This window comes from Bactrocera oleae, chromosome 5, assembly GCF_042242935.1.
Source record: "Bactrocera oleae isolate idBacOlea1 chromosome 5, idBacOlea1, whole genome shotgun sequence".
NCBI classification, from domain to species: domain Eukaryota; kingdom Metazoa; phylum Arthropoda; class Insecta; order Diptera; family Tephritidae; genus Bactrocera; species Bactrocera oleae.
The window spans coordinates 72,705,626-72,733,607 of NC_091539.1; the positions used below are offsets into that span (position 1 = coordinate 72,705,626).

General features: G+C 41.9%; 1 protein-coding gene and 2 long non-coding RNA genes across 7 annotated transcripts in view; 2 read left to right on the top strand and 1 right to left on the bottom strand.

Moving 5' to 3' along the window:
* Window positions 1-25,905, bottom strand: part of br (broad-complex core protein) — a 63,711-nt gene extending 37,806 nt beyond the window's left edge. Inside the window, exons 1-2 of one of the 5 annotated variants that reach the window (XM_014237990.3) lie at window positions 24,796-25,489; window positions 2,011-2,581 (exon numbers count right to left, since the gene is read on the bottom strand). In XM_014237990.3, the coding sequence (XP_014093465.2) occupies window positions 2,011-2,196 (186 nt within the window). In that variant the 5' untranslated portion in view covers window positions 2,197-2,581; window positions 24,796-25,489. Of the gene's footprint in view, window positions 1-2,010; window positions 2,582-24,795 lie in introns of all 5 variants that reach the window. The other 4 variants (XM_014237991.3, XM_070109715.1, XM_070109716.1 and 1 more) reach the window with 4 other exon arrangements.
* The window catches only part of LOC138857332 (uncharacterized), a 247,497-nt gene that overhangs the window by 62,577 nt on the left and 156,938 nt on the right, over window positions 1-27,982 (top strand). The gene's annotated exons all lie outside the window — the stretch shown is intronic.
* Window positions 13,479-27,982, top strand: part of LOC118681300 (uncharacterized) — a 98,110-nt gene continuing 83,606 nt past the window's right edge. Inside the window, exon 1 of the long non-coding RNA XR_004977000.2 lies at window positions 13,479-14,486. This is a non-coding gene — a long non-coding RNA (uncharacterized lncRNA). The remainder of the gene's footprint in view (window positions 14,487-27,982) is intronic.

Consider the following 27,982-nt stretch of genomic DNA (forward strand, 5'->3'; position numbering starts at 1 on the left):
TGCATGCCGCACATGTGCATTGCAGACAAAATGGCTCACCCTCACACACAGACACACATTAGTTGGCTCTAAAATTCAACTCAAATGCAGAATTGCTCACTTTGCTGCCGCATAAGCATTTGGGCGTTGCAGGTTGGGTGTGGCAAGCACTGTGTAGACAGATTGTATGCATTTAACGAGTTTGAAGACCACCCAACGGACTCAAGTGACTTGCCACAAACACAGATAAAGGCAGTTTGTTATTTTAATTGAAACTGCGGACTAATTTCATTTTATTGTGGTTGCACGTTTTTGTTGTTGCAGCAAGCAAACATTTATACAGTCGATTTGATTTGTATGACTGCTACTAGCTCGCTGTTGCATGTGCCACAGTTGCGTGTTGTAGCAATTGTTTAATTGTGTTTTTATTGTTCCTGTTGTGGTTGTTGTTGTTGTCGTTGTTTTTGAAATTTACAAATAGCTTGTGTGCATAATAAGTCAACATTTTACCTGTCTTGCACCGACTTTAGAGTCACTTTCAAATAAGTAGCCGTGCAAGTGCCACACACACAAACATACATACAGATGAAAGTTTACGGTTATATGCATCAGTGTACATACATACGAATCGACAGATACTCATATTACTTTATTGCAGATATGTGCTTTCATTGTCTCCCAGCAACCGCGTAGCGCTGCAACAACGCACATAAGTAGGTCACATCGTCGTGGCAGAGGCAGCAGAAATCCGCAATCGCCTGTATAATTATGTATCCTCTGCGCTTTTTCCCTGCAGCTTCTGGTGAGGGGCTGGGTCGGGTAGGCGAAAGGGTTTGTCACTGCAGCCGCATCTTCTTCTCTGCTCCTTCTTTATTTCATCTCCACATTCTTCCCAACTTCGCTTTTCTTTTTTTTTTTGTTTTCTCTTCACCATCGTTTTTGTGCGACTGATCTTCGACCGATTTGCTCTCTTCTGTTTAAGGTGTTTCCTCTCATTCGCGATATTCAGGGTGAGCCAGTTTGTATTCTGCCCTTGCATTTTCGCACTATATTTCTGCCATCTACTTTTTATCGCATTTTCTACTCATAAAACGATAAAAAATTGCAATTTACGCTTTATACATATATACACATGCGTTTCCCTTGTCCCTCGCAAGTTTGTCTTATGTGTGATTTTCTGTTTCTTATGTTTGCACAGCCTTTGGCGAATACATATGAACGAAGATAGTGTGGTTTTGCCTTTGCTTCTGTCTTCGTTTTCCCCGCCCCACTTGGCCCTGTCATTAGGTAATGCAATCGCCGCTTTTGCTTTATTTTAATATTGCGATTTCTTTACACGTTCTCCTTTGCAAGTGCCTTTGTATGGCAAATGAACGCATTGCTATTTGCCCAACATACATATATTTATACATGTATTTGCATATATATATATACATATATACTAACTAATAAAATTTTTTACTTTATGTGCGAAGTGTCCTCGAAAACAAAATGTATGTGAGTTAGTCATTGCTTGTTGAAACCATCGACGGCTATCGTTGACTGTGATGAAAACTGTGCCAACCGATATATCAAGACAAAGTATCAACTTTGTTTTCATGCGTTAGACTTTCTAATTTTATACCGCATCTGATCGCTTAAGAAGAATAGAAATATAAGAGAATCATATAATTATGAACTGCTCTTGTTCAAGTGGCCTTATTTCATATTAGACACCTTTTGAAAGTCATTACACCTCGAATCGTTCCCATTACGGTGAACTCATAACTATTCACATTCCTAGGTTCCTATACACTGAGGTTCAAAACACGAGTTTGGTTTCAAAAACTGCTCTTTTCTACAATAATTCGAAAGATAAAGCGGTGAGCGCCAACGGACGCCGATGTTAAAAGTTTAAAAAAAAAAAGATCTTATATTACATTTTGTATGCCTCAAATATCATATACATACAAATTCAAATAATCCACAGTATAGGCCGTGGGAACTCTTAACCTGTAAGTACATAGACTTTTTGCCATTGTTGCCACTTACCTTGAGTAAATCGCGAAAATATGGACTGCACGCCGACAGGACGACGCGATGCGCTTTGATGCTGCGCCCCTCGCACGCCAGTGTCACATCGACGAAATCTTCATCGTCGCGGAGATTCTCAAACGCCGACGTTATGCTGCTTTGGTAGTTGTTCCAGCGCAAACAGAAATGCTGTGTTTCGTCCATCTTCGCGGCTGGCTTGACTATGTCCGCTTCCGTGTCCTTGTATGTGTGGGTGTTGCGTTGACGCTGTTGAAAGCGTCCCTAATGACGTGCTTTCACTCTTATGGATATGCTGTTGTTGTTGTTCTTGTTGCTGTGACTGCTGTTATTTGGAAATTAATTATTTTTCTCCAACTGACTGCAGTTGTTTTCTTTCAGTTGTAGTTGTAGATGTAATTGTAATGTTATGTTATTATGTTGTTGTTTTTATGGTTGTTTAGAACCGTCTTCTTTAAGTTTTGCTTTTGCTTGTACTTTCCCTTAAGTTTGACTATTTGGGAAGTTTACTTTGTTATGTGCGTTTTATGTTTATATTTGTGTAGATATATTTTTCATAAATTTAAATAAACTGCAAAGAGAAAATACGGAAATACAATTAGTAAAATTAGCACAGTGAAGGATATGTATTGTAAAATGTCAAATATTCAGAATGATCAAAAAATAGTTGTGAGTTTATTGAAAAGACTAATTTTATCGCCCAGCCGCCTCAAGAAGAGCCACATCATTTAATATCAGTTGAGCCAACTTGCAAGCGAGTGTCATGTAAGACAACAACTAAAGCGCGCTTACGGAAGAACGTAGGTAGCTTTACTTATATTACAAAGAAGACGATATCCAACTCTAGATTCAGAATCGGCTTCGAATCGAAGGTCATAAAATTTAGCTTTGGCGTATAGACTCTCCGGGATGGGAAAAATGTTTACATATTTCAATGAAGTTGTTTTTGTGTGAAACAATTTATTTCGAGCGCATCTGATTCGTGTGCAAGTGTCACACGTCAAGTGGCTTTAAATAGACTCGCAGATTATAAAACGCCTAAATTGATAAACAAACAATGCATTCGCCGCGTAGAAAATCAAATTAAAATTCACTTTTAATGGGCATAACAAACAAGTTTTATTTGCGTTGGCCAGCTGAGGTTATTGACACTCAAGGTTAGTACTGCTGCTCTTGGCATCTCGGGCGTTTTCTGAATTGCCAGCCATTTCGTTTAAGTTTTATGCGGATTTATATTCGAAAATTTCATATATTTTTTTAATTTCTATAGAAATTCAACATTTTATCGCTGCACAGCAAAAGCTGTAGCTTTCACATACACATATCATGCACACATACAGGCAAGTACTATAAATAATTTCTGGACTACAAAATTTCGCCAGCGATTGATCAGCATATGGGTTCTAAGTGTATTTAGTTTCTTTCCATTTATTTCGCGGCGATGACTATTAGTGGTTTTTATGAAAAATAGTCAACAAATTTCTTGGAAATGCGATGAGCAGTGTTTTCTCCAAGCTTAGACGCCACAAAATTGCAGCCATTTTTCTTATTCGGCTGTGTTTCAGATAAAGTTTTGCATTAGTTTTTTACCATATATGTACATATGTTTGCATGTATGCAGTACACACAAGAACTTCTACTAACATGTTGGAAGTGAAAAACGAGTAAAGCGTTCAATTGCCAAACTAAAACAAACAGCAAACTAACTATACATACATACATACATGCGGGTGATAACCAAGCAAAAGCAACAAAGCTGCTGCAGCTTTCTAAAAAGCTCTCCAGTCGTCGTTTCGAAGTGCTCTTGCAAAACGTAAACTATCGCTATTTGTATCTATGTGATACAATCATATATGAACGCGCTCTTTATCTGCGAGTGAGCAAGTAGTTTTTGCTGAGCGCTTCACTTCACGTGTGTTGGCAGTGCAGCAAATGCTGTGCGCTTGCCGATACGTAAGCGAGTGCGCAAGGCAATGCAGTGGGGGAGCGCACGATGTGGGTTGCTCGCGCAGTTTGGCACAAAACGCTTGATATTTCGCTGCGTCAGAAGATGAGCGCAAAGAATGTAATGCTTTTCTTGCTTTCGCCTGGCTTTTTGCTGCGCTGCACTTGTGTTGGTGGATTTGTCACAGCAAAAGTTGCTGCGGAAAGTTTAATTCAGAAAAATACGTAATGGAAAGTCTTCTCGGTTGTATGACCGATCAGGGACTTATAATGAGTCGACTTAAGTGGGTTTTTTTGTATTTTGTATCCAAACAGTTCTCAGTAAATAAAATAAGATATAAGAAAATTATTGCCTGAATGCAAAGCTTCATGCAATTTGACTCAGTATATATGTAAATGAAGTTAGTTTTCTAATTAAGTGGAGCCATCGTAGAATTTTGCCTACCTGACTGCTGTAGAAGCTTTAGTGGTGGCAGCCAATATTGGCGAACCGAGGTACGGTTGAAAGTAATACACTACCGAACACTTAAGAACGCGACCGACGATTACTGCGACTACTAACTGTAATTACCGAAAACGAAATGTTGTGATTGTTGTTTTCAATTTGAATTTTAAAACATTTATAAAATTAAAAAACATATTTTTTGCTGCTAGCACTGCAAGTAGCACGAACTACACACATATATTCGAGGCACTGCTGAGCGATTCAGAGTTACCCTTGGTTTTCAGAGGTCAAAAATGCATAAATGCACTAGGCATAGTTTAATATAAAGATCTTGAACTTTTCTTGCGAAAAATATGCAGAACTATTCACTTTTGTTTTAAGCCTTTTAATTGTTTCACTTATTCAGTTTAAAAAAAGCATCAAAACGAATGCGTAGTTGCTATTCACAAGAGTAATTTCACTTTTTCAAAGCTATTTACGAGTTGCTTCCTTTAAGTGAGAGTTTGTTTAGTTTTCACAATTATTTTAGAATTATCTAGAGTTGTTTGATTTGAAACAGGGATACGCGTTGAATTGTTCTAGCGAGCGACCGACCGACCGACCGACCGTACCGATTGTGACCAACAAAGTACGCGCGACAACAAAATTCAACTGTTGCTTGTGCGGCTGCTGCTTTTGCTGCTACTTCTGGCCCGACTAGCGACGTTAAAAGCGCATTAGGCAATTGCCAAAAACTATCCAAAAAATACATGCACAGCGGTGCGGCGGACAGGAGGAGGTTCTGGGAATCGAGAGTTCGAGCGCTCGAGCGCGTCCCGATCGGCAACGAAGCTTCAACAAAAACGCGCGGCTACGCCAGCCACGGCAGCACACAGCAAACGCACAACAATGGCATTTGGAGGCAGGCATACGCGTCGTCGCTGCCATGAGGGTGTTGTTGGCTGCTTAGTATTTGCCGTTGTCGTCGCTGCCATAGTGAACCCCGCGCGCTGCACCGCCAACAGCAATACCCGTTTGTTCTAGGCTTTTGCTAACCGAGCTCTCCCTAATATTAATGCAGTATTTTTATTTTGCTCGGCTAAAGCCGCTTGTTCTGCTTGTTGTTGTGTCTGCTTTCGATTAGTCGGTCAGTGTGTTAGAATTCTGCATTTCGCTGTGAAATCGCACACGTTGCGTGCCAGTGTGCGGCTCACACACACACACACACACACACGGCGTTTGTACATGGATATGAGGATGAGGTGGGTGTATTGGTGGCAGTCATATCTATGGCTACTCCTCTTACCGGTGGCGTTCGGGTACTATTTCATGTGTTCTATTGCATGTGTGAGAACTGTCCGAAATTTTGGCAAAAAGGCATTATATGCAAAAAACGAGTAAAACAGTAAATAAAAAGCAACAACAACAACATTCACTTGCAGCTATTCCGCATAGTTCACACAGCGAGCAGCTGAGAATTTTTTCTCACACATACAACAGTTTGGTTTGCTGTGCGGCATTTGCCGTAGCAGTGAAGTGAAAAGCATTTTGCATGTGATTCGAGAACAAACAAAACAACAACAAAAACACATGTAGTCACAAACACAAAATCGACTACAAGTACAACAAAAATGTTAGCTGTCAAAAGAGTTATACTTCGCGTTAAAAGAAGCAGCGATCGATGTGTTCGCGGAGTGGGCGCGAGGGCAGAGCGGACGCGGAGTTGGATTGTTTCATAAGTGAATTTCAATGCATGGCTCATCGCACCAAACATCTGCGTTGACTAAGATAGACCAATAATGCAGCAGAAACAAATTTATATATAAATTTAGGTTTATATATTATATGTTTACGTATATATATGCGTTATGGGCTTAAAATAGTTCTTCTAAAATAACAGTACATAAATCGCACTGGCTGACTTTGCCAATTTGAAGTATGAACGGAACAAAAGATGTAACTGAAATTCCTAATCTAATGGATTTATCTTCATCGAAATGGGACAGCTGATAGATCTGATCATTATGAGAGAATTTCCGAAAGTATATTAAATTCAAGCCTAATTCGTGATTATTCTCCAATTAATAATCTGTACGAATAATTTATAAACCGAATATCTGCCGAGTGATCTATACTGCTTCGATCTATCTACAATTCAACTCACAGAAAGCAAATTTTAAAAACTTACCATTCAATCAAGCATATTTTACTTTTAACGACAGTGGAGAGAAAATAGAGCTTAAGTCTGAAATAAGATATCTATTAGGGGGGTCTAAACACGCGACTTGAAAGGTTTTGGTAGATAGTAATATCTAATATCAATTCAGGGTTTGGGTTCGGAACTAATAACCATAAATCCAGCAGAACCAATGTGAATGCAGCAGCAGAACAAAGAACCAGAGAAGTTTATAGACGCAGATAGGTACAGAAAATGCTTACACACCTATACATATTAATAACTATGAGAATAGTTCCAAACATTTTGCCATTCTCGAAAAATGCAGGGAAAGCATGCGCGGGGTACAGCCGCAACACACCCGCACTCGCACACAGACGACTGTGTTCTGGTAGAATTTATGGTTAGTTGTGTTTCTATGCTATTGGTGTTGTTATTGGATGTTTGACGGCGGTTGTTTGTACGCTCATATCCCAGTGTCGCCCAGCTACCTAGAAATAGCACCACACACACAAACAAACATAGAAATCGTATACGTACGTACATATATCTTTACTATGCCGGCATGGCTATCATGCGAGTGTGTTTGTTGGTGTGCGTTCCATTTGTTTGCACTCAACTTCACGTCAAATGCTCGTATATTTCGATGTTTGCTATTTTCAAGGTTAAATTTTAGTTTTGCTGCTCACAAAGAATGAGAAAAAGCTTCTTTATCGTCGTAGTGGTTCGCGGCGGTTCGTTTTAGTTTTGTTGGAGTGCCGCTGTTCGGACCCAAAATAAAACAAGCTCGCTCGCCCGATGGCAGCCTATTCTCCGTACTACACTATCACTAAATGGGGCACTGGGTTATGGGGTTGTCAGAGTGGGGTAGGGCAAGCGAGCGCACGAGCGCATGTGAGCGCGTTTGTATGTATGCGTATAGTGTTTGAATGTGGGATGACGTGTTTGTGCGAAAATAGTTGCGCGATAAAATAGACAAAATAGTAAGGCAGAAGATAGGAGGGCGCGAGAGAAACGAATTCCGCCATAGTATTACCTTCGGCCTTATCTGAACACACTTGCGTATATGCCGATTAATATTATATTTGGTTAATGTGTGCGTGAGTGCGTATCTAGGCGGCGCGGTTGGCGTGCGTGTGACCGAAGTGCGTATGCCTGTGCGTGCCAAAAGAGGGGCTCGCCTGTCTGGTGAACGCGTCATTTTTCGCATTTTTGCAAATGTGTGGAAGCGCGTTAGAGTGCGTAGCAAAGCGTCGCCAGACCATTCGGCACTATGTTTTTTTGTTTTGTCTGAGCAATAGAATTAGACTTTATGATAGATACATATGTGCGTGAATTGTACTAACTTTTCACAGGTTGAACTATTCCGGTTTCAGCTATTTTTAACAAGACGTCGAAATATTTATTTCGCACAGGTAGAAGAGCTTTTATACAAACAACTAGGCCAGCGTTGTACCTCTATATATGATCCAGTGCAAAAGTCTTTTTGCAATCCACACTCGACATCTCATTGTAATATTCCCCCACATCTCACCATGAGGCGTGCAGCATGCCAAGCAAAGCACCCCTTTCATTCATAACTTTACCGGTGAAATACAGCAAAACGAAAAATGCGCACGTAGACTGCTGCCAGACATTGCCATTCATTGCATTGCCCTCGACGAAGCGTCATTGAGCGAGGCGAGCGAAGCGTCTAATGCGTGACGAGTGCAACACAGCGTGCCACATCGTTGAAAGTGAAAGCTTTACTATTCTACGCAGCCTTCTGACGCTTAACAAAGAAAAAAGAGTAAAAGAAAAACTACTCGTACTATAATAGTGGCAGCGCAAAGCAAAAGAACGCACAAAAGCAAAAGTACAAAGAAAGCGACGGCAACTACCGATGCCATCATATGGACGCAGCGGCGTGGCTGAGCAGCCAACGGAAATAGAAGAGGAAGGCCACTAACTAACCCTAACGCCGCGCTGTCGTCGGCACGATTTTATGCTCTTATGTGTTTTTATGTGCTTTCGCATGCACAGCGAGTAAGCTGCGTTGTCGAACGCGGCTTGTGCCACCCATCCGCCCAACTTCATTATCATCGCCATCATTCGCCAGTTGCAGACAGAAAAGTGGACGGACAGCCGCAGCTAGACACCAATACCGGCATGCTACTCTAGCAGATGTCCGTCTGCGGCCGGCAGAGGGTGACTGCCTAAGCCGGGAATGCAGAAGGGTATCTACGCAGCGCATCGTGTGGCATTTATAGCTGCCATTAGTGCCAGTTGCAGTAGAAACATAAAGTGATTCCATATATACACCACCACATGCCTCCTCGCAGCCATTTGGAGAGACTGTGCATTGTTGACGTCACGTGGTTGCATGACTCGCAGAAGCGCAAAGAACAAAACTAGTGGTAAAGCGAACTCTAGCTGCAAAACGGAAGATGGGTGTGACTGAAAAAAGGAAATAATCTCGAAAAGTTTACAAATGCGGCGATGCAGGAGGGTGACGACGAAAGCGCTCTAGCGCTGTGGCAGCGACGCGAGGCAACTATACGATTAGGCAGCAGCGCAGCGGCAGCGGCACTTCGCCTAGCTGTGCTCTTGCCACCCCAAATGTCATGTGCCACACGTCGCCCACACAAACATACATGCATATTCATGAGCAGCAGTTGCATGCTGTGACGAAGAAAAATCACATCCAACCGGCAGCCACTTTTTTACCTTTCACGGGTGGGTGGCACAGTCTGGCTGCGTTTCCTCGCTTTATAGTCCTTTTAGTTTCCGAGTTTTGCAAGCTTTTATTGCCGGCGTTTGCCCGCAGTGTGTGTGTAATAGCGGACTTTAGTTATGTGTGTCGTTGTTTCTTGACCACGTGGTTTGTTTTAGTCGGGTTTGCGTAGCAAAAACATGGACTTAGCGCCACAAATTCATAAAGCAACTAACTAAATTATGTCAGCATGGTGCTGGGGCATTTGAGTGTAAGTGGGTCTGTGGGTGTGTTAAAGTGGCAGTAAGTGAACGATTATACGCATTTTGCTAATAAAATTGTTTTGTGGTTTTCTGTGGTCGCAAAATGCTAGTAAGGGGTTGGTAGGGACCCTTGCTCTCCAAATGATGAACAGCAAATTTGACTAGTTTTGTTGTGTTATGAGTTATGGTTATCATTTTCTTTTCAAAAGGTGCAAACCTGTTTTAAATGTATCTCTATATACATATATATTTTTTTATCAGTCGGTGTATATGAGATTTTTTCTTCTTCGATATTTTTTTTTTATCAAAATAGTAAAACTAATTTATTGTGCTAAATATTTTATTGTCAGTTTTGCAAAGATTATTATTGTGCCATTAATTGCGCATTGTCAGCGCCGACATACAAGTTTATAATAAGAAGTTTAAAAATTGCAAATATTCGAAAAAAATCAGTTTTGAAGCAAAAAAGAAACGAAAAGGCCACATTGACCAAAAATAAATTTACGAAAATATACATACGTTTTTATAATGCATTTATAAAATTTGTATAAGTAAATAATGTTTGTTCGAAGAAAGTTGGCTGGCCAGCTCTAGTGCAAACGAGCAAAATTGAAACAAATTACATACCGAAAAAACAATAGAAATACAAAATTGGGAATCTAAATAACAATAGCGAGGCGCTACACTAACACTACAGCAATAGCAACAGCAACGAAAACCAAAATTCTCGTATAACTGAGTCCAAGTTCAAGGTCTCGCGTTCAATGGCTGCGTTCGCCCCTGACCGCGCGCCGCAGTGCCGTCAGCAGCCGCCGAACCAAGAAAAGCTAGTGCCATTCCATCATGTGCACACACATGGCCTCAACCATTCTGCATACACACACTGCTACACACACACACATGTGTAAACAAGTACATGCATATGCATATTTGCACGGCAATGTGATTGTTTTTATGTCAGCAAATCTAATAGCGACAGCAACCGCAAGCAAATGAACTCGAGCTGAGCCGCTATCAGAGCAAATGACGAATAAAACCTAACAAAGCAACAACACTGGGCAACAGTTGCTTCAGCAAGGGAAACAGCAACAACTTTTAAACTAAATCAACTGAAATGAAAGCGTAAATAGTCACCAAAGCATTAAGTCCAGAAATAATTTGTCTGAGTCCAGTAGCAGTAGGAACTTTCGACAGCATCGGCCACAACCAAAAATGGAATCTATGCAATAGTGTGCACATGTGAAAGCAAAAACAAAACTGCGAGGGAACAGCATTTTTCGGTTTCAAATTCAAAGGGGGCTACAACAAAAGTTTAAAGAAAAAACTACATAAAAGACTCGTAGTCTGCATTGTGCCTGCCACCACTATCCGCCACCGAATGAAAACAAAAGCAAAAGCCAAAAACAATAGAAACAACAGATATTCATATCTTGGTTCCACATAAATCGCATTCAAATGGCATAAATCAGCGCGATCAGCTACGCCTTACGGCCCGCACAGCGCGAGGGTTTGCAGTTGTATATGTGCCGATATTTTGTATACAATCGCTCTTGCTTTCAATTTCGCTTTCAAACACATGCTCTCCTATGACACTCCTGCTCTCTATTCTCATTTCTAATGCAGCCAAATATAGGTGCAGTGGGAGGGGTAGCGCGGAGTGGCGCTACCACTGCGCTATGAGTGTCTGGCAAAAACTTGCTCTAGCTCACACGTTGAGAAAACATTGAACGACGCAGTGCCAATTTCTTGCCTAAAGTGTAGTGCGCTAGAATGTAGCGCGCTGAGTAGTCGATTATGACCTTCACCTTAACCTAGTCATACCGAGTCGGACATTCGGTCATTTACCTCAGACAATGCGCATGTATGTGCGAAATATCTAATATAGAATGAGCGCAATGTGCACTGCGCGTTCGCCACACTGCCACAAAAGCGCAGCGCTCACTATGAAGTTAGCATCTGCCAAAAATCGCTAACACATATCAAAGTTATCGTTAGACTCTGAGCAAACGTGTGATCACAGCGCTACATTTGGCTGCTTCTGTCATTATCAAACGCGGAGAGTGTAAGTCAAGCGCGCCCACCATGTCGTTCTGCAGTGAAAGACATTCGAGTGTATGCGTTAGAATTTGCTCCCGATGGTTGGCACTCACGGGAGCCAACCATGCATGTGTCGCTGTTCAGCGCTCTCCGCAGCTGGCGTCAGTAATAGCTGAATACTATTGGCTATTTCAAGTTTCTAAAACAAAAAACGGAAGCAAAGCAAAGAGTACAGTGAGTGCTCGCAGCGCGCAGCCAAGTCAAGTCTACATTTGCGAGGATGGAGGGAGGCCTGAGTTTCACAAAAACGAGGTTTAGATCACTGCTACAGGGCTTTAATAATAATAAGTATTGGCAAGGGTAGCAAGGGAAGAAAGCAGAAAATAACACAAATAATAGAATGAAAAGTATTTAGTTTATAAAACTTTTGTTGCGCGTCTCAAATTTGCTTCACGAAATTGAATTCAAAACCCGTTTCCGCTTCGTCTACGTATAGAAGTGCTGGAGTAACAAATCAGCAAAAAATAGCACTAGCTAAACAGAAAACTGAAGTTAGCTTATAAGCGATAATAGCAACAACAACATCAATAACAGCATAAATGGGTAATAATAAAAACGCTGTTAAGTTTAGAATAAGAGGGTCGGGTCTTATTTGTGGCAAGGGCAACACAGTCTGAGACGATCGCCACAATAGACGATAGTAAATGGTGGTGGCTTAAGAACCTAAAATCAAATAAAAAACTCATTCGATGGTAGCTTAAGCAAAAAGTTTGCAGAAACACCGTAGACGGTGCGACCGCACCAATTTAAGCTACGTCTGCGACTTTGAAGTGTTAAGTCAGCCAAATTTGCCAACTGCGATGCAGAAGAGGCAGTGAATGGGGGAAAACAGCAGCAAAGTGCCAGACATTTTAAGGGGTTAAACGTTTGCCAATTTTTTGCTTTCAATTTCGCAGTCAGATTGGTGTGCCTTTTCTGTTGTTCTTAAGGAAGGAAATCGCTTCAAATGGTCTCTGGTCACGCCAGACTGCTGCTTTCGGCAACAAGGGTCTAGCTAAGCGTCTAATGACTCTTTTGGAATTTTAAAACTTGATCGCACTAGCTTCATGGACTTGTTTTTGATTTCCATATTTATATATAAATATGATGTCAAATTCAGTAGACATTGAGTGTTAGATAATAAGGAATACGCCCACACACAACTTTTTTACTAAATATAATATTTATAAGAAATTAAATAGTTTGTATTCCTGGCGTGTGCAGCTCTTCCGTGCAAGAGTCAAGTAAAAACATGATCTCGCTGATTGCAGTTACCCACACAGTTGCAGGTCACGTGAAGATGCATAGAATTTGCAAATTCTCTTGTGAATTCTGCACTCTTGACTGCTCTTCGAGTTGCACTGAGGATGCATTTGGCGACCAGTTGCATCGGCAATGCAATTCTCTGCCCTTCGTCTCTGATGCAGCGCCCGTAAAGAGGCATGACAAGGTGAGCTCTTTATTGCTTGCAGCATTCAGCGATACGCCCCATGTATATCGCTCGCATGCCGAAACTATTTGCTGTAAACCCACACACTAACTTTGGTGGAACTATTTGAGCATTTGGCGCTCACGCACCGCCGTTTGTGGGGCTTGTCTATTTGAGTGCGCCATTAGCCTAGGCTAGACCAAAGTGGAGCTTTTAGCTGAGTGAGTGTTGCCCACGTTTTGCTCAGACATTCTCAGCGCGCTCAGCGTACTCATAGACTTAACCGGACTACGGCTGTGGTGAAAAACTAACAACATCTTTTCCTCAGCGGCATCTACATAGTCACGAAAAAATAGTGTTTGGGTCGCTGGGGACGTGCATGTGTTTTGGGGGCAGCGGTGTGGCTATTGGCACAGCGCGTTCACTATAAGATTTCCTATAGTTCGGCGCTGATTGAGTGCTATTTTCCAGTATAGTTTTGGCGGCGGTCAGTGGCGCTTGGCGCAACGAAAGCAATGGCAACACGGTGCAGTGGAAGTGAAGTGATAAAAATTCAAAAAGAAATAGAACAAAAAAAAAATTAAATCAAAATAAAAAAAATAGAAAATGGTTCGATATCTCAAAATAATTTCGATTTTCTATTTTTGCAAGAAATTAAAGAGAAAAAGTGTTATGTGTGTGTGTGCATCGGAGGTTTAGCTAAATGTGTGCTCGGCACGAATACAGAGTATTTGAAATAAAAATTGAAGAAAAGCATGCGTTCGTTCATGCAGATTGGCGAAAAATAAAATAAAAATGCAAAGTGGTCAACTCAAGTTACAGTTATTCGGATAAAAAATGAAAAAATTAAGACGCAAAAGTAAAAAATATTTCAGCGTCAGCTGCGCCTGTTAGTCTTATATCTATTAGCACACGCACACTAGTGTGCGCTGCGATCTATTGTAAATGGCGGCGTCAAAACTGCTGTTTTATATGTTTTTTGTAGTATGTTTATTTTTGTAAATGAGTAGCATGCCTTCGAAATATCAGACGACCGAGTTCAAGGCTAAATTTGTGTGAATAGTGATCATAGTGCCCGTTCAAAGTGAAGCAGCTCCGTCATTGTGTCATTTTTATTTAAAACTATTTCAGTTATTTGCTGACGAAGCATATATTTGAGATTGTCGGTATCCCACTTACTATAATTGTGGGCGTGTCAGTTTAAGAATTGATAGAACTACCACCGCGGTCGCGGATTTGATATAATCGATTACGCACTATCGATGTGAGTTTCAGAAACATGCTGTCTGCTACACATCGACCTAAAATTTCTAGCGATCGATGGCGCAACTCCGACCCGCGCTCGCGGCAATAAAGTGACGGTCGCGCGTTCATTACCCCCGGTAGATAACGAACGCAAAAAATAAAAGTTTAAGCAAACAAATGCCCGTAATCGCAGTTGTGCATTTATATGTACTCACGTGGGGTCTGGTGTAAGTACGCATTGCTGTGCGCGTATTTGTGATCCACACTAACTGAATAATTTGCTTTTACTGTTTCCACATTTGCTTATGTGTGCAATTGCGAAATATATTTTGTGGTGTGATGCGGTTTGGTTGTTGTAGCGCTTTGAACGCGCTGTATTTTTTGCTGTTGCAGCGGTAAGAATTCTGTTGTTTATTGTGACGTTTGTTTTCTGACCGCGTTAACAACTTATACCGCGCGCGCACTTTACTGCGCACAGCAAAATTCGTGCGAGCGATACAGTGTAGCCAATATAGAAGTCTTAGAGTGGGGGAATAAGTGAACACGTCTGCAGTTTGCATGCGTAGAACGCACAGCGTTTTTAGCTGAATGTTCTAAATTTGATTTTGAGCTTTCATGGTTCATTGCGCTCGGCTGTCAGCAGTGTGTGTGTGCGTGTGGGAGAGTACGATATCGCAGAGCAGAAAACCAAAATTTAATTGCTAGTATGTGCAAAAATATGTATACATAGCTACTAACTCTAAGTGCTAAGCATTGTATAACGCAATGCAATGAACTGTGCTGCGCGATAAGTGGCCGCTGCTGACAAACGCATCATAAAGTGAAGCCGCGGCAAACTCCACATATTCTATGCAATTCTACTGCGTCGTACGCCACGTCGTGTGTGCCATACATGCTCACACACAGACGCGCGCGCTTTAAAGCAGCGAAACGCCACCAATCTGGTAGGCGATTGGTGGGTGGTTGCTGGACAGCTGCAAGCGCGCGGTGGACGTTAATGCGCCGTCTGAGTAATTGACTGCGCGCCACGCTAGCTACTTTAGTAATTCAGCGCTGCTGATGCGCTGTGCACTTACACATGTTCGGCGTGGATCGCGCACGTACGCCGCGTGTGTGAGCTACACTGCAGTGTTTGTGTGTTACTTGACAGTCTGTTTTAGCAGCGCTCGTATTATGAGCTTTTATTTATTCTGCTTCTGATTTTGCCATTTCAGTTTATTTGCAGTGCGTTCTCTTTTTATTGTTCTTTATATATATTTCTGTGTATGCATTAAATATGTGTGAGTTGTATTTTTGTTCTTGTTCTTTGCATTAGCATTTCTCATTGCTTCACTGAGGTGAAGAAACTTTTTGGGTTTAATAACACTGGACAAGGTTATTAGATAAAAAATAAAAATCATGAGCAGGAAGAGGCGAATGACAGCGGCGACAGCGATTGCAAGCGCAGGCTTTTTGGTAATTCATTCAGCTTTAGCGCACATTAGTACACATCGACGAAAATGGCGTTGAGCGGGCGGTACTAAGTGTTACAATCGTCCGTTGGCCTGTGCTCTTCTTCCCCTCATGACTATTGTCACATACTGGCTTCACTCTAAGTGCATGCAAAGATGTTGTTGATCTCACTTACTGGTTATCACCCCCGCTGCTCTACGTAAATGAACTAAATTTTTTCGTATTTCCTCATTCGCACACAGCCTGATTGACCATACTCCGATATGTTCAATGTCGCTTCACTTCCCCAGCACTCGGCGTCATAACCGATGTTTACTTGTTACTGTTGATGTTATTATTACATTGAACTTCACAGCTCGCATGATGAACTGTACCCTCGCGAAACCGCGAAGTTCAGTTTTGATGCCATTGACTTATCGGCGCATGCGGTGCTCGAGTTTAGAACCTCATTGATCTTCTCGGAACGCTGATTGATGCGAATCGCAAATCAAAGGTGAATGTGATGAATCAAGCAGTTAAGCACTTCACTTGTCATCCCTAATACAACATTCAATACATTATGTACAATATCATCCGTTATACAACTTCCAATACATATTGTAGATGGGTTTGAATAATTATATTCGGAAAAATTTCGTAAAATTTATGAAATAAAAATTGTATTTTGAAGGAATATTACAGAATAAACTATCTCCGTGAAATATAGCGGACAGTTGCTCTCCTATCTTTATATATTTTAATGCAAATGAACCAAAATAATGCCGGGTTTACAGTCTATCGTATTAATGACAAGCTAGTGCAATGTTAAAAATAAAAAATAGTGATATTTCAAGAATATTTTAGTTCATATCGAGTGTCTTCGGAATATTGAAAACTTATTCAGAAAAGACGAATAAACCAAGAACGATTTTACTTCAAATCAAGAGGATCGATCTCAGGGTCTCTGCTTATTAAATAAAACAACAGAAAAATGTCTTCGTATTACACCAATCATGTGCTGGCCTTGGCAAAGTTTATGAGATAGTGTCTGCTCGAAGTGACAGCAACACAAACAAATGAATTAACAATAAAACTGACACATTTTTTTCGATCCCTTCGAGTTGTTACCTCATTACATTGCTCTTTATGGACTTTCATTTACTGGGCCATCGATATTCGATACTTTATTTATGCACGTATATACATATGTATATTTATATATTTATATTGTTGTGAGAGTTTGTATTCGTTTTATTTGGCCTCTGTGACACTTGCACAACTCTGGGTTTTGTTTTGAGTGGGTTGGCTGCACAACGAAAGCGGAAAGCGAGTACCGGTAGACGGGCTCGTGGCGGGTGTCATTGCATAGTCGCCGCAATTATGTAAAACGTAAGTTGAGATCCGATGACGGCATACCTTAACTCGGTCCGACCAGTCGTCAGCCCTTTTCGTCAACGCTGTAATCGTACAACTCCTCCAGCTGTTTGACCAGCCATTTGGCTAAGTCGACCAATGAATTTGCATTTCCCCCGTCGGCGAAGCGTTCCGTGTTGCTGTTACAGCTGGTGGTAAAAAGAAAACCGAGAAGCAGCCACTTCAGCCACAACAGCGACGTCATCGTAATAGTGTGTGACGACACTCATGACCAACTGACTGACTGACTCGAAATGCAGTTGGAAAGCGCATAAAAATAACAGTCGGCTATAAAAAATCAGAAAGCAGCGCTGCAGACTACAGGAAACAAAAGCAAAAATAAAACAAAATTGCCGGCAATGCCATGTCGACGGCGGCAAACACCGGCTTCGACAGCGACGCTGCAGCACATTGCCAATGTCAAAGCCAATGTGAAATGCCGCGCAGACCTCCGATGGCCGAGTATAACTCTAGTCTAGTAGTTATAGTCGCCCGTGCGCTTTGGTTCCTGCTTCTCAATTTCTTCGTTTCCTTGTTTTCCAAGCTAATTCCGTTGTTTTCCTGTGTGTACCACGGATCTGCAACAACACAATGACGTTAGCGGACAGCGGGGTGAAGGGGTGTTACACAAAATGCGAGCTGCAATGTGGGCACAGAATGCACAAATGCATATACGGTGCTCTATGCAATTTTGCTTGCATACCAGAATATGTTTGTAGGTTGGAATGCGTGTGGGACATAGGAAACCAGCATCCATTAAGAAAACCTTTACAAATGGTGCACTTTACTGTGTGTAAAAGCGCAATTTCTTATATTTTCAATATTGCATAAATAACTTAGCAAAAATATTACGCTAATACCCAAGCCTACCGAGAAAGTCTGCCACAAAATTTTCCAACTAAGTTCCTGAAGAAACGCTAAAAATTGCGTAGAACTTTTTGAACCTGCCTTGTTGACTTAGACCAAAATGCTTTACCTTCATTTGTGTTTTTTCCTACAAACAAATATTATTTTCAATTAAATTTTATTGCGAAAATGCATTACGGTGCGACTCACATAGCGGAGTTTCTGCCTCGTTGCCTGCGACGACACTATCGACTGGCAATGAAAATTTTCCACAGGCACGGCCACACATTCCCGCCTCGCTCCACCGCCAAATCCATCCGCACAAGGGCCACTCGGCGCCTATCGACAGGCAAAACAAGAACAACAACAATAATAAACAGCCATCAGCGACGGCCGCAGATGTGCTTACTACGGTGGCCCAATCACAAGCGGCAATTGCTGGCACTGCATTAGTTGCATGTGCATGTGATTTTATGCATTTCGTTGCAACTGAGTAAATGAAGGGCCAGTGTGCTACATATACCAGCGCACTTCCAACGACATGAATACGAGTCGGAGTTGCGGCTATGCTTGTGCATGGGCCTTTGTTTATTGTGAGTTGTGTGCGGTTGAGTGTGGCTAAATGTGGTTGGCCTTGGAATCCGTTTCCGAGAATACCAGCACAGCAGCGCTGCTATGCCTCTGCGAGCAGAAGCTGCGACTGCGATGGCAGCCATGCGGCACAACATGCGCTTGTTGCATGCACATCGCATGCACTCGGCCAAGCCTGGGTGTATCGTGTTATGTGAATTTCTATGCAGCGCACTGGCGGCTCGCTTGCATCGGCTCACAAACATATGACACGTCCTTGAATGGCATTAATGGAGCTGAAACCGCTGCCACCGTTTGCGCTGCTGCGCGTGTTTTATTATTGCTCCTCGTGCAGCCCACACAGTAGTCAGTGTGGTGGTGACAAGCAACGGTTGCGGCCAGCGATAATTTGGATTATGCGAGTAATCAGCAGGCCCTCTTGAGGCTTTGTGGGTAAACAATGTTTTGAGGCGCAACAGTTGTTCCAAAGACCGCATGCCACAGAGCCCACAAGCAACGCACATTCCTGTACCACATTTGCCATGTGTACATACGAGTATATTTGCATGTTTGTGGGCTAAGTAGTTTCACTTGCATTGATTCGGCTATCCCTTCGTCACTCTCAGTCGACGCGCCGGGCTTTATTTTCTTAGTCTATCTATTTGTTGGACGGCGTAGTCTTTTTCCATTTACCCTGCGTCGTTCTATCAAGCTCACAAACTAGTTTGCCGGCATGTCGGTATGTATGCTTGTGAACACATACACGTACACGCGCGTATGCACATATTTTCTTTGTTTAGCTTAGCAGCGGAACGCCTCAGTGGCAAAGCCGAGCTCGACGACATTTTAAACGAGTCAATTAGAGATCAAGGCCAGCCCAACGGAAATGCCCTATGGGAATATATGGTATATGGTGCACTGTGGCGCAGTTGTTGCCCTATTGGCTATCGCAAATTACGCATATATGTATATTTGATGTGTGTGTTGCTCGCTATATTGCTACACGCTGTGCGGCTTCTAAACTTCTGTGAGCACATACTTGTTTTTACTTTTCTATTTCACTGCTTCCCATGCATTTTGCTCGCTCGTCATCGACCCGCTGGCACTGTGATGTGTGTGCGTGCGTTGTTTATTAACTGTAAATAGCAGCTAATTGCGCTCACTTCCTTCCATTCGGGGTATCGTATGGTCAAAGAAGCCATACATTTACATTTACCCCGGTCCTCAACAGCAAGAATGGCGACAAAAAGTGCATGTGAACTGAATATCGTAAACGAGGGCGCTTATGGTGGGAGTATCCCTGCAACTTCCACCTCGATTGCTGATCACTTTTTTTCACCGCTTTTTGTGGCAACTAAATGGTGCAAATGAATTCATTATTTCTTGATAGATGTTTTCGATCATTAATCGATAATTTTGTTTTTGGTTTCCCCCGCTCTTCTGCATGCATTCTGTCTCCCTCTTTCTCATCTAATATTCCCTTATTTTGCAGTTGACAGTTGACGCACAAAGCTTCCTTTATTAATGACTTCTCGTTTATTTGAGCATTGTTTTCGTTTTCGTTTTCCTTTCGTTTTTATTTCTTCAAATTGATTTGTTTATTTTCCGTCTGAAATACAAAACCTTGAAAAATTATTAGCACCAACTATATTTGCCACATGCCTGTGTGGATGAGTGCCTGCTGATCAGCCGATCCCATCTTCATATACCGAGGTACACATGTGCACTCGCATACTAGCTTTTGAGCAAACAACTACGGATATATCTGTATATATATATTCAATGCAATAAAATGCATTTACGGAGGCTCCGCATACTCACACTCACAGGCATGAATGTTCGCGAAGTTTACCGAGAATCAAGATCTCAAACCCAGTCGGAATTGTGCCAAGACACTGTTAGCGATTTTACTTTATGTAAAATATTGAGAATTCGCAACTTTACATCAGCGGTTATTTCGAAAGAACTTCGACTTTGACGTTTTTTTTTTTACGTAGAAAACTCTGTCAGCATAGATAGCCATGGAGCTTTGCATTCACAGCAATGATTTGGATTACTTCAGTCTTGAGTTAAAGCGGCGAAGCTTTGAAAATAAGCAGAAGAGTATTAGATAAGTTTGACCATCTTAAAACCCGATAACTGAAGTTTCTTCCAGAAAAAAATCCTAAATGAAGCATGGAACAAGTTTTTGTCTCAATTTTCTTGCAGGTACAGTGCTACTGTACTCTACTACTAACTCATAGAGTATGTAGCTGCTCTGACTGGTTAACCATAAAGCCCTACTATTGTCGCGTCGCTCGTCTGACCTGCGCGAACAAATGTGTGCGTGTGTGCACAGTTGTTGAAACAGCATATTCTTGTTTCTGTATTCATCGCTGGCCGTAAGATTTCTTTCACTACTCCGTGCACACTTACACACTCTTTACATACATATGCCTGTACATTGCAAATATATGTATGCAGGCAACTTCTTTGCTGGTCGCATCTAGTTTGTTCCACGAGTGTTGGAGCGATAGTGTCTGGGTTTGTGGCACAGTGGCATTGGCAATGGCATTCCTGATGGCTAGAGTGGCTCTATGCGTACGACGCACAGACACGCCGCCTGACATTTGTACGCATTCGCCCCGCTCGTTCCTGCCCTTCCTTCCCCATGCACGTTCATGGTCACACAGTTGTTGCTGTCATTCATGTGAAAATTTACACTCCACTCTTTCTCTATTTCTATGTAGATAAGAGTTTTTGTGTACATAGTTTGTGCCATCCGCCGGTATATTTGCCGGCTATTCTGCTATTCTGGTGTCTCCTCCTTCCGCCTTTGCACCTATCTTTGTGCTGCCTCTTCTGCAATATTTACGACTCCATTCAGTGCAGCTATGCGTCTAGGCGTGACAGCGCAGTAGCAGTGCTGCAAACGTTGGCAGTGGCAGAGGATGTAGTTGCCGCCGTTGCAGCAGGAATGCAGAAAAATGTGTTAGTGGAGTAGTTGGCATTACGTCACCGCTTTTATGGCACACACTCATACAGTTATAGTTAAATGTATACAATATGTTTGCACGCGCGCTTGTCGTGTCGTCATATGGCCGGTCTGGGTCTGCTCTACTGCCACTGACACGGTTTTGGCCTCTGTCTTCATCTCGGTCTAGCTGGCAGACTCCAGCTGCGCACCTATGACTCTGCTCTTGGTGGAGTCCATGCTCTGTGCTCGTCTTGTAGCCCCTTTCGTAGTCAGGTTGTACAGTAGTTGGATTGTCGTTGCTGCATCCCACTCCCTTCTGCCCCCACTTCAGCTCTATTGCGCCGTCGTCATGTCATGTTGTTTGGTTTCCCGGCTGATTGTCTTGTCAGACAAGCTTTGCTGTGCCACGCTATGAGTTTATGTGCATGCTTAAGCTACTGTTGGCTGCCGTGTGTGTTACATTTAATGTTGCATGCAGCAACTGTAACGTAAACTAGTCGCACAAAACGCCAATTGACAGCGTGATTTTTATTTAAGTGGATTTTGCCGGCCCACAATTGCACTTACACCAACTTATATGTGCACACCATGTGTAAACGTCAACGGACATTACATATTTACGCAACTGATAAAGTGAAAGTGTGTTGGAGGTGATTGCTGGCACCTCATCCAACTGCAGGGGAGTGCGCCCGGTTTGTTAGTCTCTTATCGGATGGTGCTGAGACGGATTATATACTCGTACATAGTAGCTCTTGTATGCTTATGTATATAAGTAAGTATTTGCTATGTCAGTCATTGTTAAATAGAATGGATATGGCTTGTACTTGAAAGCGAAAGTGATTGCAAGAACATTCACCGATTCACACCTCGTTCGAAAATAAACAAGTAGGTGTGTGTATATACAGCAATGCTATCTTTAATTTCAAAACTTAACTGAAGATTTGGCACTTTATGTAAAAGCAACAATAAATATCCAAAAATTTTCAAAAAAAATAATAATAATGGCAAATATTTTAGGGAACAGCTTGGATTAAAAGTTCACCAAACACCACAGACTAATTAATAAATTTTTGCAGTTTTAAAATATTCAGCTTTACATCTTGCTTTTCTCCATTTTAGTTTTATGCTCTTTTTACAATCAAATGCAATATGGCTGCTATAAGTACTTACCCTTTGTGTGATCCTGAGCTGGTTGAGGTTACCTTATGTGTGCGTTACGGTTGTGCTTAGATATACTATATATATTTTATGAGCTATGGCGTTAAAGATTTAACAAATCGCTTTTTCTCCTCAAGCGAAGGCAAAACAAAAATAAATACTAACAAGAAGGACCTGAGCTGTTGCGCAATGTTGCGTTGTAAAGCAATAAAACAAAAACAAAAATACTGAAGAAGCCTTCAAGTGCTTCACACTGTCCAATTTACGTCCCGTCTCGCATTGCGCTTCCGGTTTGTAGAGTCACTTTTACGCGACAACCAATCGAATTTCACCTAACCGAAGATTAGGAATTTGAAGCGAAGCTGGATAAATTTCGGCGAAAAATATGTAACCCCGGCGTCAAGTGTCCACCTTCACTGGGCGTCGAAAGTCAGAAGCTTTCGTAAAACTACACTTGTTCGGTTATTTATTCTATGGTTCTTAATATTTATTTTTTAAACGAATTCCGGTGCAACACACACATTTTTCGCTTTTTTTGGTTTCCGTCGCCGATGTTGCTGCACGAAATAAATGTGTCGAACTGAGGAACAAAATTTACAGCGGACGAAGTTCGAGTCGAGTATCTGCAGCGCAACGCATCTACTGACTAACTGGCTGAGTACGCGGCTGGTCTTTCGCCTCCCTGACTAGATGGCGTACTGACTAACGGCGTTGGCTTTAAGTGGACACACGCACGCACGGATAAACGGACGAAAAAGCAGACGAAACAACGAATGAGCATAATGAAGCGACGTCGCATGAAAGAAATAGCGAAGACCGTAAAACAGAAAAAGGGAGTGCGATCACCAATTGCGAAGTTAAATGTTGTAAAAAATCGCAAATGAAAAGTGAAAACCAAATTGATAATAAAAAGTGGCAGAAGCAAACAGAATGAGACAAGAAAGTCTCAGGGAAGTGGCAATAAAGAAGAAGTGCGAAATGTTGAAAAAAACATACGAAAAGCCACAGAAATGCGCTGCGGATGGGGGTAGGGATGACTCAAATGTCCTTCTATACACATACACACACACACACTCTCATACCCATTTGTGCGCAAATATGTGCAGGCCGGCAGTAAAGATCATGAAGCACTGCACAAACTTTCAGCTGCAGTCACAACGCTGCGACGTGGATCGGCACACTGGAGTCGTAAGATCGGGAGGGCGTGTGAAGTAGTGATATGCTGAGCTGAGGCATACGAAACGGACGGATGAATAAAGATATGTGCGTGATGAAATCTAGGCACAAAGGGAAGATGATAAGACTAAAGTTTCCAACCGAACGCATTAGCGAGAACCTTTCGCACGTCAGAGGCTTTGAAGTCGTTGCTGTAAAAAGTGGAAGGGTGGCTGCTGAATTAGTCGATTAATGCATCAGAATTCGCTGCTGTCTATTACATCCCTATATACACACACATATGTTTATGTTAAAAAAATTGCACGTATTGGTTTTTTATATTATATGAAGTCATTTGTGGAATTCCCAACCACTGATTGGTTTAGCGGTTTATTAAAGAGTAACTTGAAAACTGCGATTCCAAGATAACAGCTTACATTAATTTAATGCAAGCAGCAACGGCGAAATATTTAATTTTTGGAAACATGTCGCTCAATTAGTATGAACCCGCTTTCGGCATCTCGAAAATTCGGAAACTCTGCAACGAAATATCGAATGCGCCTAATTCGATTGAAGAATCAGGATTAGTGAGCTGAGTGGGCGGCTCTTTTTGGTGGATCAACCATTTAGGCCTCACAATATTTTGGTGTGAGAAGGAGGCATGGAAAAGCTGCACATGAAAGCAGTAAAGTGTATGAGGTAGACTTTAGGAAAACAACCTAGATTCGAGTTATGCAGGCTTTGTCACTTTTTCCATTTCGTGTTTGATTATTCAATACTGAATTATTATTTAGATATTTTTAGCGTCTTTGCTTCTATTTGCACTTATTGAGACTGATTTGTTCAAGTCCTTAACTAACGATTACGTTATTAAACACCTTATTTAGTGTAAAATAAATTTATTCACTTTTTTTTCGATTGTAAGACATAAATAATAATTATATTCCATTTTCAATTGAATGGTGTTCACATTGAAATCGTTGATATTGTAAAGGGTATATACTTACACTGAATATTTATGTGTTCCACTACGTAATGAGCAGAATTTTGTTGAAAGATTTTGGCAATTTATGTTCCATTTTTTAAAATTCAAGTTCTCTTTGGCCGAGCATAAATGTTTCTGGGCTCACTTATTTTTATATAATTTTTTTTGGAAATGTTCAGTTTCACTATTTATTTATTTATTTATTTTTTTAATTCACTTGATTTGCCGTTCAATGTTTCTATCCTTCTGCTTCGGTCTTAGTTGAGTTCAATTCTTGCTGTTTCACTGACGATTGTCTAATATTGATTCATATAACCGTTATATCATTAGATCACAATTGTTTCAGGTATTTGATTTTTTCGGGAGTGTTTGTTTTGCTTTTCCGAATTCCTTCCGTTTTGTTGCACGTCTAAATTTGTTTTGAGGCGAAAAAGTATTCCGTTTCTTGCGTAGAATTTTATATCCGCAAGTCTACTTGCGTGCGCTCACTTAGCCAGCAAGCTAAGCGTCAAGCGTATCAGTACTTAAGCGTGTATGTATCTAAGTATATAGCCTTGTGCGCTTGTGTTGGTGAACGCTGTAGGACTGCGCGTATGCTTGTAATTTACGTTCGGCCTGGGCGCACTAAACTGACGCGAATGCGTTTAGCTCACTAACTTTTTAGTTACAGAACCTTTACTGTGCGCTGATCGAATTAAAAAACTCAACTGAATTCGCAAAAAGCGCAGTCAGCCTGTCCAATTGATTCGGAGAGTTGCCTGCTTTTCGTCGCTGTCGCATAGACGGTCGCTGACGCCGTCGCCGTCGCCTTAGCCACTGCCCGCCTTCATTTCTGCTGCCGCTGCTGCCATTGCAGTTATGTGTGAGTGTTACAGCTGTTATTGCTGTAATTGTTGTTATTGTTGTTGTTGCGTATTCCAACATTTTTTTTAACGAATTAGCGAATTTTTGTTTTGATATTATTTACTTGTGTATGTGTGTTCTTGAGGTTTGGCAGTCTACGACGGAGACGCGTGTGTGCAAAAAAAATCGGTTAACGCTCTCGACGTTAGGGAAAATAGCTTCGGACACCGCGAGGAAAGTACCCATCTCCACCGCAAGCGCCGCGAAGAAAAAGCAGCAAGAGTATCTAGACTACTTTCGACTAAATACAGTATGTAGGCCGGCTGAGATCGCGAGAGACCGCTTGAATTGCAGCATGTACACGTACACGCTTACACTCCAAGTTGCGCAGCGCGGGTGATTGCAGCTTTGCAACACTGCTCATGGCAGCGCTAATGCTGCATCACAATTACATCAAGATGTGGACATTTGATGAGACAATGTTTTCAAAATTCTCCGGTTCAGTTACCCAATTTCAAAATGTACCCCACATGTGAGCTACTACATCTCCAGGAATGCTAAATACATGCATATGTCTAATTCGCGATTGCGTATACCAATTTTTGTGGCTCCGCCCGTTTGTGACTTGAGCTTCGTTAAGTGCAGCGGCCAATTTTTGACTCAGTGAGAGTCGCGCTGCGAAAGCCCAAAATGATTTCCTTTTCCAACGCAGTCGACTTCATCAAATTCGGCGCGTTGATCGCTTGCATTGCTGAGTTGGCGATTTTGTAGTCACAACAATAGCCGCACAGTCTGACATTAACCCCTGCAGCGGCCGACGACATGACGGCGACGAAAGAGTTTGCTGCATGCTTCGGAGCGTCGCACCGGTCACACCTCGCCGCCTGCGTGTCGAGCTTTTGCAGTGAATGCGCCGAGGACTATATACTCGTGCTTGCACATATGTACTGCAGTAAATAGCAACAAAGCAAACGTCACAAAAACGCACTCAGAAAAGTTATGGAAACCGAATGAGCTGCGAAGCAGAATGTAAAACGCATGCGAAGGCAGCATTTTTGGCAAAATGAACGATCTCATGCTTGCGCACATACAAATATGAGTACACATACGTTCACACAGAAGGCTGTACACGCACACATGTGTGTTGGCAGAGCAGATTCACACTCACCAAATGCCAGCGCTTACATGCCTACTAATCGGCTTGTGGGGCAACCCGGTGGCATTGCGGGTAGACGGCAGCACATTTTCATACGTTTTGACACTTGCATTGCATGTGTGTATGTGTGCGATCGTTTAGGCCACTCGGCTGCACGACTACACACCAAGGGCGGCCGTAATTCGTAGGTTTTTCGGCTGCGATGCAGTGAAGCATAGCGTCGAGCATTTGATCTTGTGTTCCATGTGCTCATGAGCGGGAGAAGAACCAAAATTTGCTGTAATTTGTGCTGCAGCGATTCGCAGTAGAAGTTAGAAGGTGGACACTGACGTCAGGGTTGAGTTTGTAAAAGGCCGTTCATCTCCAGAGCTGAAATATTTTATAAAAGGGCAAAATATACGATGACTACGGATGCTCGAGAATTTGTTTCTGGACACCATCGTCTGTTTTTAATTAAGATCATAAAAAATATACTGAAATTTTCGCATTGCTCAGGATCAATTATAAAAGGTTCGCTCAATATTCGTATTATTTTGAGGAATATGTAATCACATCTGTGGTTGACTTGCTTGAGTCTATCAGTTAAAGATTAATGGTTTGGTTACTCCGAATATAGAATAATATGTAGTAAGATGAAACTTCAATCTCAACTGGCACAGTTAAATAATTTGTACATTAATTTTTCAAGCAATTGCTCCGGTATTCGGAGATTTTTTCATGAACCGAAGCATGTAACTTTTAGGCAGGCATTGCCCTTAGTTTCTCGAGTTGTTGAACAGTGGGTGGGATAATTATTGAAAAGAATCAAACACATTGCGCAGGTGAAGGCGTGCGTGAATGTTCCAAGATCAATAACACCTTTGCTGCATTTGCCTACACCGCCGCCCCAGTGCCGAGTGATCGAGATTTTCGCGAATTCGCATTTCTTATTTCGGTTGATGTTTACACATTTCGGATCGGCTCTGGCTGATCGCGAGCATTGTTGTTGCTGCTGCTGCTGCTCCTAGCACCGCTGCTGTGACTGCTTACTGCTGGGAACCTTATAAACACTTAATTCACAAAATTTGTCTATAAAAATATTATTTTCGTTTGCGCCGAGGGTTCAACGACCGCACCAACTCGTGCGGTTCACAATGATTTCATGATTTCAATTTCACTTCTACACATTCCACATCTCGCACTGCCCCTGTTGCTTTTGTTTGTTGTTGCC